Genomic DNA, 10,636 nt, shown 5'->3' with positions numbered 1-10,636 from the left:
GCAGGTGAGGGGGAGCTGGATTGTGTGCTTGTGCTGCTTGACGAGTGGGCCGTGGAGGCCGTCGACGGGGTAGGAGTAGTAAAAGGCGTGACGAAATAGGTTCCCCCTCCGCCTGGGGTCCGGGCACAGCCAATGTTTTCGAAGATTTCAGCGGGACCGAGGCCGAAAAGCAAGGTCGCCACTGTGCAGTAGGTCTCATCAGGTGCGTTTGTGGGCCCGGGGCTGCGGTGATCAAGACCGGTAAACGAGGTGTTCATGTGTTCGTCCCTGAGCCTCACCAGCTGCAGTTGTCAGAAGGCCCCCTGAGGAATGCACCTACCAGGTCAACATGGAAATCCCTGTCACGGGAGTCTGCAAAGTTGAGAGACCGCACCCAGTTTGGCACAATTCGAAATCGAAGCAGCGTGCAACGAATCCGCAGTCGGTCGCTGTGCTGATGGACGTCGTGCTGGAGCAGAAGCCCCAGAGCCCCATAAAGGTGTCCAACTGGCAAGTGAAGCCGGCCGGGGCCACCAACGGCTTCGACGGATCACCGTTCTGGAAACCACATGTCTTGGCGCTCACGGTGAGCTGGATTGGAACAGGGACACGAGGGGGAGGCGTAATGAGTGCGAGGGATTTCACATGTTCGACAGACGCGAGGAGCACTGTTGTGAGGAGAACCAGGCACACCATAATAACGAATGCTGAACGTTCAGCGCGGTCAATTATCTGAAAGCGAGCGCAAGGGAGTGGCCGACCGTGGAACAGAACAACAAGAGGCATGGCCGCTGGCCCGTCTGCTTTAAGTTTCGGTTTCCGGACTCCCGACTCCGGATGAGCAGGCCGACATGCCTGTGTGACACGGAGACACTGATGCAGTTGGTGCCAACACAAGCATGCGTCACGGTCATCACACAGTGCGCCCTGATGATAGGGAGTTATATCGGGGAAATAACGAACGCGCCTCGAGGCAGTCCAAATGGTTCGTCACTTCGGCTCGGTTCTCATACTGTGTGTGCTTCCTGTTCAGGAAATAGCTCTTGCATGTTGGCACGAAAAGACGTTGTCTGATTGGCTGATAATCCCAGTCAAGTGAGTCCGCCACGAGCCGCTCGTTTGGTAACGCTACGTTAGGTAACGCTACGTTATCGTTCTGACAGGGGTCTAAACACCGGGGTGTGGGTGACAGGCACGGAATTCAGTTCAGGGTCCTGTAAGCGCGGAGGAGTGTATGCTGTCTTTGAGAGTCCTCAGCGCCGCTCGCAAAGGTCCGCAATGAGGCTTTTCCCTTCCATCGCCGGGACCTCCGCCGTCCTGGGGAACTGCCTGCCATGCGCCGCCCTCGCGCTCTTCTTTTCGTGCAACTCTCGGTTTTGGCCCTAATTGCGGTTTATTTTCTGCATTTCCGCTTCGACACGCTGGGCTCCGTGCGGAGCGATGCGCCTGGTTCCTTGGCACTTACACCAAACGGTACAGTCTGCTCTCGGGTCTCGCATGCGCCCAGCACAGCATATCCCACGACCGTGGATCTAACTGCTGGACTACTAGCCACTCTTCCCCTCCAGAACCTGACGGCCTACACCCGAGCCATCCTCGATCCCAGCGATGCCAGTCTCCCCAAAGTCGAATGTCCCCGTCCCGACCTGTCGCGATACGCCCATCTTCGGGCCAAGTCGCACGCGGGGCCCTCGTCACTTCGCTATTTCTTCGCCCTTAACCTGCGCAACTGCCTCCCGCTCCTGCCCCAGCTCCTCGGAAGTATCCTCGAAGTGATTCGCTTTCTCGGGCCTGAACACTGCGCCCTCTCCATCGTTGAAGGCAACTCCCCCGATGGCACGGCCGAAGTCCTCGCTGCGCTCGAGCCCGAGCTCATCAGACTCGGTATCCGCACGTACTTTACGCTGAACAACCAGATCGACCCGCTTGCCGAAGGCAGCGATCGCTTCTCCTCGCTCGCGACGCTCCGCAACCTCGCGGTAGCGCCGTTGCTCGCCGCCTTCTCCAACCCTCCTACTATTACCACCACCGCCGCCGCCAACGCCTCCGTGCTCTTCATCAACGACGTGGCCATCTGCGCGGACGACCTCCTCGAGCTGGCGCACCAGCGCGCGCGCCAGGGCGCCGACATGGCGTGCGCGATGGACTGGACCGGCGCGACCGACGACGACGACGACGACGACGACGCCCAGCCCGGCCCGGCCTTCTACGACGTCTACATCGCGCGCGCCATCAACGGCGACCTGTTCTTCGACGTGCCGCCCGCCACGGTCAGCTGGGACCGCGCCGCGGACCTGTTCTGGAACGAGCCGATCGCGCGGGCCCGCCTGGAGCGCCACGCGCCCTTTCAGGTGTTCGCGTGCTGGAACGGGGCGGTGGCGTTCACCGCGCGGCCGCTGGTCGAGGGCAAGGTGGCGTTCCGCGGGGCCAGGGCGGATAAGGGGGAGTGTTGGCAAGGGGAGCCGCAGGCTTTCTGTAAGGACCTGTGGCTGAACGGGTATGGCAAGATCATGGTTGTGCCCCAGGTTAACCTGGCGTACTCGATCGAGGAAGGCAGGACGATCAAGAAGCTGAAGGGGTTTGCTTCGCGCTGGGCTGCCGAGGAGGACGAGGCGGAACCTAGGATCGAGTGGTTGCCGCCGCCCGACCAGGTGAAGTGCATGCCCACTTTTCAGGACCAGACTTGGAGGCCGTGGAATGAGACGTTTGGATGAGGGTGGGGTCTTGGGGTGGAGTACGGAGTTTCGGCGCCGAGAGATCGTCAATACAAGTACACTGGTGATTTACACAGTATGATGTGTATGGATACCCATGGATACCCGATATTTAGCGTAAACAAGAATGAACATACCTACGACCACAAGGAAGGCAGACAAGCCGATCATATGTCACGTATTCGGACTTGCCCAACCGATAGATAGTAGGTGGAAGGCTGGGGTTTGAGAAAATGCAACAGCGTTCTTTTTTCTATAAAAAAAATCGCGGTAAAAGACATGGGAATTCCAAGTTGACTGTTGAAGGCCGAGAGGCCTCCACTTCGAGGTTCGGATGCTTGGCACGGAAGCAAAAGGTATTTACATACAGTGCGTGCCTGAGTTAGAGCGCCCGATTAGCGACATTACGCCCTGTTGCGGGGTTGGTGTTCGTGGATACGGGAAAGAAATCCCCAAAACGGCGACCTGAAGATGGCAACTCCAGTCGAACACTCCCACAGGCATCCACAATCGCCAACAAAGAAAAGGCCGAAAACGGAAACACCTAATTCGCGGCCAAAAACTCGGGTACACCACAATTGACTCTCATTCACTGCAGCCCGCTTTCGATTTCGACCGGCTAGCCGATGCCGAGCAGCGCGTCAGCGCGTCGTTTAAGCAACGCGGCGCGAATCCCGCTGTCGCCCGTCACGGCCGACATGGAGAACCGACGGAGCCTGGCCGTCCGCAGCGGCGACGCGCCGGGCGCCGCGGCCAGTTCCGCGAGGAAGCGGACGTCGGACGTCGGGAGCGAGCCGTCGACCAGCCGCCGGCGGACGCGCGACCCGTCGCCGCCGGAGCGCGACGACGCGAGCGATGCCGACGAGTACGACCCGGAGCAGTCGATGCACGAGCGCCGGGCCATCCAGCGCGACCTGCGCGAGATGCAGAGGCAGATGCGCGAGAACCCGGACGAGTTCCTGCAGGCCGACCCCAAAGCCCTGCTCGACTACCTCGACCAGTCCGACCGCATCATCCGGAACGTCAAGCAGACCGCCGAGGCCGCCATCGACTCGCGCGGCCTCGTGATTGCCGCCGACCTCTCGGCGCGCCGCGTCCAGCGGCTGACGTCCGGGAATGTGGGCAACGGGATTGACGTCGACGAGTTCGTCTCCAAATGCATCACGTATATGCTGCACGGTCGCGGCATCGAGGACGACGAGGCCGAGGAGCTCTCGAGCACGCAAAGGAGGAGACGGCAGCCGAATCGAGGCGCCCTAGGCAGCGACGACGAGTTCGAGATTGGAGATGACGGCGACATGATGAATTGGGCTCATCTGGGCCGCTTTGCCTGCATCCCCGCCGTCCGCAGACCTGCCCTCCCCGGTTTCCTGCTCGGTCCCCTGTCCATCGAGAAGAAAGCCCGCAAGGTGACGAAGAGGTCGGCGCCGTTCAGGCTCAACAGCCTGCGCGAGGTCCGGCCGGAGGAGTTAAGGGCCGAGGACCTGAAGAAGTCGGACAAGAACGACCTCCCGTCCATCTGCAAGAAGATCCACGTGCAACTGGAGGCGGCGCAGCAGCAGGCCCAGGACGCCGTCGAGGACGCATTCGATAAGCTCGGTGACGATCTCCCGCCCGAGGAGCAAAGAGCGCTGATGGAGCGCCATGCGCTGCGGTCAACCGGCGGCATTGATCTGTTGCGATTCGTCATCAACCCGCGCTCCTTCGGCCAAACCGTCGAGAACATGTTCTATGTCAGCTTTTTGATCCGCGAAGGGAGCGTCAAGCTCGAATTCGACGAGGATGGCCTCCCAGCTATAGGTATGAAGCCGTGTCGGTTACATCTGGCACCAAACGCTAACTCGACCGGCAGCACCCGTCCGAAAGAACTCGTCTGCCGAGCCGTCTCGCCCCAAGGCAACCACGAGGCACCAGGCCATCATGTCCATCGATATGGCGACCTGGCGCGACATCATCGACGCATTCGACATCAAGGAGCCTATGATACCTCATAGGGAGGAGGAGGCGCAACAAGGGCCTGGCGCCCGGGGCTGGTACAGCTGACACAGCTAATGCCTCCTTAATCAACTTGCATTGGCCGCCTGTCTGCTCTCTGCCAGGCACGTCGCCTTAGAATGGCGAAATGTGAGAAGGCACAGCAGAGCAACCCTTGCTTTCGGCTCGTCTCGGCCGGCCTCGTTCCGGCTCGCTTCATCAGGTCCGGGTCCGGATGTTTGTTGGGGGCGCTACGCAGGGCTGTGTTTCTGCCACGCCCTCCGGAGGCTCTCCTTTGTCCGGGGTGTTTGCGCCACAGCCGTGCCGGAAGCGGCAGCTATTAGACACAAACGTCTTTGTCGGCTTATTGAACATGTTACCCGCGATCTTCCTGACGATACTCGCCATATTCTGCTCGTGACTGCATCCTCCTGTCTTAATACTCTACCGGTCTATCATCCCCGACGCGTCTCTTGTCCCGCCTCTGTCTTCCAAGTCATCCACCACGGCGTGGCCGAATACGCGTACAATCTGATTCGTCCTTAACAGGCTTAATTATTAGACTCTCCCATTATCAACGACCAGCCTCACAGCCGAAACAGTGGCCCATGGCGGAGAGTGATCCGTGGGTTGATCCCACGCCGGACCCAGAGCCCGAGGAGGCTCCCAGCCCTGATGCTGCCTCCTCAGACGACGCTGAGGAGCCGCTGGGTAGAGTCCCGTCGATCTCCTTGGGGCCTCCGTTGACAGAAACTGCTGCCGGTGGAGAAGATGCTGCCGCCGGTGACGAAGTTGTCTTCGAGGGAGTCGGCTCCTCTGGTCGTGGGAGCTCCATCTCGCCTACTAGTGAACGGTTTTTCTCGCCTACTCGTGAACGGTTTTTCTCGCCCACCCGCCAGACATTCGGCGCCGCTATCAGGCGTGTGCCCTCTTCGACCCACGGGGATGTCGGGTCTCCTCTCCTGGGGCCATCCGCCGGGCCGATGTCCAGACCCTTGTCTCCTTGGCGCGCTCGCCGCCGTCCTGACCTCCTTCGCCGCTCGTCAGCCAGCAGCGCTTCCAGCTCCGGCGCAGGTGTCGCCTCGGGTGTCGCCTCGCCGCGATTTCCAAGTCCTAGCCTGGAGGCGCGAGATATCTACTCCGCTAACCCGGAGTTTCCGGCGTGGGATGACTCGGAGAATGGCCTGAGGTACGAACCGTGGCCGCCTGGCCTTGATTCGAGAATTGCGGTTATCCTGACCGACGTTTCCGAACCGCCCCGGAATGGCTTGTTCGAGAGGATTGATCACCGCGGGGTGCTTCAGAAGCACATGGAGCAGTCGCCGGAAGGCATCCAGAAGCTGTGGGAGAAGCTGCTGGGCGCCTACGACATCGCCATGATCGGCAAGTGCGCCGCCCTTCACGCCCTGGCCGGCGCGCACAAGCGGATCCGGGAGGACGACAACCGCGTCAGAGAAGTCGATGAGAGTTATTACCGCCTCGTCGAGCAAAACGCCGATCTCACGGCCACCATAGACCGTCTCGAAGAGCTTATCATGAAACAGCAGCGCCAGCTGGATGACCTGAAGCAGGACAACCGGGTCTTGGCCAGGGACAAAGCCGTCTTCGAAGGGATGTACACCAAAATCGCAACCGTCCAGGAAACGGAGCTGGGGTTTCTGGAAGAGGTGGTTGCTGGCTGGGGGACGTTCGATGAGGCGAGAGCGATTCACTCGACTTCCGCGGGCCGCGACGACCTCGCCGCCAGGTTCCAGTATGTTCGCGAGACGCTCGAGGAGGCCCGCGAGGAGGCGCAGATGGCCAAACGACGCTGCAAGCAGCTCGAGGACAAATGCAAGGCGCTGGAGAAGGAGGTCGAAGAAGCCGCCATGGGCCGCACATCCCAAGGGGAGCCTTCGCCCGGCGCTCAGTCGGCCTGGCAATTCAGGGCAGAGCAGTTAGAGCTGGAGAATCAGGCCCTCGAGAGCGAGCTCGAGGCCGAGCGGGCGCATGCGGCAGAGATGGCGAAGGAGCACGCGCAGCTGCTCGCGGAGCTGCACAGCGATGGCATACTCCAGGCGCAGGACTACCTGGCGGCGATGGAGCGGCTGAAGAAAGAGCTGGTGCTGTACAAGGACAAGTGCGCATCGCTGCAGCGGACTGTCGACGAACTCAAGAAACGGCTGGCCAGCCAGGTGGTCGAGGCGACCCACGAGAAGAAGGAGTACGAGAGCAACATGGACGACCTCGAAGCCCAGATCCAGGACACGACTGCCCGGCTATCCGACGTGATCAGCGCGCTTGAGGGCGACACTGGCGCGGCGTCACGAGCCAGCGATACCCAGCACTCTCCGCAGGCCGGAGAGGCCGTCCGCGAGCCGGAGGCAACGCCGCGATTCAACATGCAGTCCAGCCGGGCCGCCGTTGACGAGATCGCGGCGACCATTGACGCCGTGGTGAAGCAGATATCACAAGATATTGCCGAAAACAAAGCGATCCAAGCTGAGGAGGCATGGAGGATCTCGGAAGAGCTGAAAAAACTGGCCGCTTCAGCAGATACCTTGGTGGAGGGCCACGAGTTGATGGAGGAAGCACAGGAAGTGATAGACGCACAGCTCGACAGGCTGCGGGAGCAGATCCGGTCGCACAAGCGGACCTTCCAAGACGTCAGACAACAGGTCTGCCAGCAGCGTGCTCAGGTTCAGGCGACCCGGGCCAGTTTCCACCAGGGAGTTCCTGGAGCGTTTGGGCCAGCCCCGTTCGGTGCTGGCGACAGCGAGATGCAGTGTCTGCGGCATGCGCGAGAGTTGATCGCGCAGCTCAAGCAAAACTCGGGGCAGGTTGGAACGGAAAACGCGGCGCTCCAGTGTCTCGAGCAGCTCACGCCGCTGCTCGGAACGCTTAGGTTGATGGATCCCGACCCATCGGAGGAAGAAGCCATCCTCGCTCTAGTCAAGTTCCTCGAGGAGAGCGTGATGCAGGGCGTTGGCCATGACACAGGGAGCTTCTACGCGACGCTCGACGAGCACGACGACCGGCTCAGAAGCTTGCTCGACCCCGGAAATCTTGCCTTGCACCAATCATCCGAGGCGGAGCGGGAACTGCTTCGCGGCATTCAGCAGAAGCTGGAGGCGGCCGAGGCGCTGCAGAAGGTGCAGGAGGAGCAAATGCGCAAGTACGAGGCGTACCGGGCGCAGCACATCGCCGGCGGACTCACCTCGGCGCAGTCAGAAGAGCTCTTGCGGATAGCCGGCAGTGCTGTCGACACTGCTGGTGGCAAGTGGACGTGGCCTACCCCGATGAGCCAGAAGGGCGCCGCTGGCGTGGACGATCTGGTCGCGCAAGTGCAGAAGCTGACGGCCGATGCATATCTGAGCGACCGGCGGAGCGAGTTAGAAGACGGCAACGCGCTGCAAAAGGCCCAGCTAGCCGAGCTGGAAGAGGAGATCGCCCGGGCGTTGAAGCTGGCCGACAATGCGCAGAAGCAGCTCGAGGCGCTCGCCCGGGTGCAGGCGAAGGGGAAGGCGCCCGCGACGGCGGAAGAGGGCGAGAGCCTCCAGGCGTTCCAGGACGCGCTCCAGAAGCGCGAGGGCAGACTCCGCCGGGAGCAGCACCTCAACCTCGCGCAGCTCGAACGGCTGCAGGCCAGGCGGGCGCGAGCGGCAGCGTTCCTCGAGAACGAAGCGGCGAGCGACCGTCGCCGCGCCGAGACCCTCCTCACGGAAGCCCTGCTCAAGCTTCAAGCAGCCGGCTCCCCGAGCCACCACGGCGAAGCGGCCTGCTTCTGCACGCTCCTCCGCTTCCTCTTCCCGCACATCTACTACTCGGCCGTCTCCGGCGGGTGCTGTGCGGGCGGCAAGCTGGTCGCCTCAGCCGCCGCCACCTCCCCGGGCTCAGCTGCTCAATCCGGCCCCGCTGCCGCTGCCGCTCCCGCCTGCCAAGGGCACCACGGCCACGGCCTGCTCCGCGCCTCGGGCCGGCTGTCCACCGCCGTTTGCCGCTTCTGCACCGCGCTGGCCTGGATCGTTCTCCTGATCCTGATCCAGCCGTACAACCTCTACGCCGCCGCCGCCTTCCTCCTCTCGCTGCTGCTCCACCTGCCGCGCCACCTCTACCGCCTCCTCGCCTCCGCCGCGTCGTACGCCTACGCCCGGTTGCGCCACCGCCGCCAGGACGACGACCGCGGCTCTGCTGCACCGGCGGAGTCATCCACCTCCACATCCCCATCCACCCCCCTATCCAAATCCGAATCCTTCAAACTCAACCTCAAACCCCTCCTCGACGCTAACGCCTGGCAGACCTCCCTCCCCCTATCCCTAACCCAGCACCTCCCACAACCACCCCCACCATCCGTCCTCGTCGGTGCCGGCCTGACGCTCTTCCTGGCCTACGCCTGGCTGACCTACGTCGCGCTGCTGGTCGAGCGGCGCGTCTGGGCCGGCGCCAACGACTGGCGCTGGGCCTACGCCCTCGACCTCGCCGCCGCCGGCCAGCCGCTGCCCTACCCCGGCTGGGCGCCCCTCCGGGTCGACTACCGGCTGGTCGGGGACGGGGCGTGGGTGTGGTTTGCCTCGTGGGTGCATTCGTTGTTTTATGGGCGGTGAGGTGTATATGCGTGTATGTTATCTTATGTGTGTCGCGCCGGGGGGTCCTGTATTTTGTGTTTCTGTTTGCTGTTTGATGGGGGCTCTGGAGATGGAGAGGGGATGCGGGATGGTTGAGGGGGTATTGTTTCTGTGCTGTTGCTCTGTACCTGGGTTATATGAAGGAATGGGTACTTTTGCTGGCCGAGCTGAAGGAGAGAGAATTCACCCAGCGCAAGAGCTGCGAAAATTGAGAGCTCCAAGACATAAACCAGATTATTGGCAATTGCCCCAAGGTCTCTCACACTACGTTAACAAGACTGCAGCCTCATTATCATTATGGATCCCCTTACTTGACCCAGCAATGACCTTAACTCCTGTACATGCACCGAACCGGCCAGAGTTTTGGCACAAAAAACATGGCTGCCCCACAGCGAGCAGCCAGCAGCGCTCACCGCCTCGCGCCCTTCCCGCCCAAGTGCCAGGCAAACACCTTCTGGAAGACGGCCTTCCCGTCCCCCACGAGGGTTTCCCCGTGGCAGGGCACGACGGTGTCGAAGTCCCAGGCGGCGATGCGGCGCACGCTCTCGTTGAAGGCTGCGCGGTCGGCGCGGCTGACGGCGTGCCACAGAAAGCGCTTCATGGCGAGCGCCTCGCCCTCGGTGGACTGCAGGCCCTCGAAGAGGCGGGCCAGCAGGCCCGGGCGCGGGCGCTGCGCGGCCGGCACGCGCGAGTACTGCTCGGCCGCGGGCAGGTTGAACATCAGGTCGGCCTCGATCAGCACGCGGCCGGGCCGGTAGAGGAACACGAGCTCGCGGTTCGGGTGCGCGTGGACGTACTCCATGTCGAAGTCGGCCGCGAAGTCCTCGCCGATCCGGCTGACGTCCTTGCAGTTCTCCTTCGTGATCACCGCGGCGAACGGCTCCGCGCCGATCTTGGCGTCGTTGCCCTTGGCCGCCGCCTTGCGCCGCTTCTCGGGCAGGCCCTCGGGCCCGACCAGCTTGGCGCCGGGGTAGGCGGCGGCCCACTCGGACAGGAAGATGTGGTGCTCGATGTCGGTCGCCACGAGGTAGCGCACGTCGCCGCCGAGCTCGGCGACCTTGGCGCGGGCGGCGTCGGTCAGGGCCACCGGCGAGAAGACGGCCAGCGCGCCCGACGTGAGGCGGACTGTTAGGGGGGGTTAGCCATTGGGAACTGTGGTGGCGTAATGCACAATGGGTGGGTAGGGAGAATTGCTCGGCCTACCCAGCGTGCCGCGCCCGCCGATGGGGAAGCGGCCGAAGCGGAGGAAGGGCACGGAGAAGGTCACGACGTTCGGGGCGACGTCGCGGATGACCATGACCTCGTCCGGCCGGGGCGGGATCAGCTTGGACGACATGATGCCTTTTTCCTCTGTCTCTTCGTTGC

At 62.4% G+C, this 10,636-nt stretch overlaps 4 protein-coding genes across 4 annotated transcripts; 3 read left to right on the top strand and 1 right to left on the bottom strand.

The window, feature by feature from the left end:
- The first annotated feature begins 1,273 nt into the window (after positions 1-1,273).
- Positions 1,274-2,837, top strand: THITE_2111903 (glycosyltransferase family 69 protein). The gene is made up of 2 exons (XM_003651460.1): positions 1,274-1,452; positions 1,531-2,837. The coding sequence occupies exons 1-2, from the start codon at positions 1,314-1,316 to the stop codon at positions 2,691-2,693; spliced, it is 1,302 nt and encodes a 433-aa protein (XP_003651508.1). The 5' UTR covers positions 1,274-1,313; the 3' UTR covers positions 2,694-2,837.
- A 238-nt stretch (positions 2,838-3,075) lies between these two features.
- THITE_2111901 (uncharacterized protein) lies at positions 3,076-4,819 on the top strand. Its single transcript, XM_003651459.1, has 2 exons — positions 3,076-4,493; positions 4,546-4,819. Exons 1-2 carry the CDS (start codon positions 3,392-3,394, stop codon positions 4,734-4,736), a joined length of 1,293 nt encoding a protein of 430 aa, XP_003651507.1. The 5' UTR covers positions 3,076-3,391; the 3' UTR covers positions 4,737-4,819.
- A 456-nt stretch (positions 4,820-5,275) lies between these two features.
- Positions 5,276-9,250, top strand: THITE_153327 (uncharacterized protein; the record flags this gene model as incomplete). Its single annotated transcript, XM_003651458.1, has 1 exon — positions 5,276-9,250. One exon carries the CDS (start codon positions 5,276-5,278, stop codon positions 9,248-9,250), a length of 3,975 nt encoding a protein of 1,324 aa, XP_003651506.1.
- A 430-nt stretch (positions 9,251-9,680) lies between these two features.
- THITE_2047627 (uncharacterized protein) lies at positions 9,681-10,607 on the bottom strand (the record flags this gene model as incomplete). Its single annotated transcript, XM_003651457.1, has 2 exons — positions 9,681-10,396; positions 10,475-10,607. 2 exons carry the CDS (start codon positions 10,605-10,607, stop codon positions 9,681-9,683), a joined length of 849 nt encoding a protein of 282 aa, XP_003651505.1.
- Positions 10,608-10,636: the final 29 nt, after the last annotated feature.

Source organism: Thermothielavioides terrestris, chromosome 2 (assembly GCF_000226115.1).
Source record: "Thermothielavioides terrestris NRRL 8126 chromosome 2, complete sequence".
NCBI classification, from domain to species: domain Eukaryota; kingdom Fungi; phylum Ascomycota; class Sordariomycetes; order Sordariales; family Chaetomiaceae; genus Thermothielavioides; species Thermothielavioides terrestris.
The sequence above is the reverse complement of the archived record's forward strand: the minus strand, read 5'-3'. Positions and strand labels throughout refer to the sequence as shown.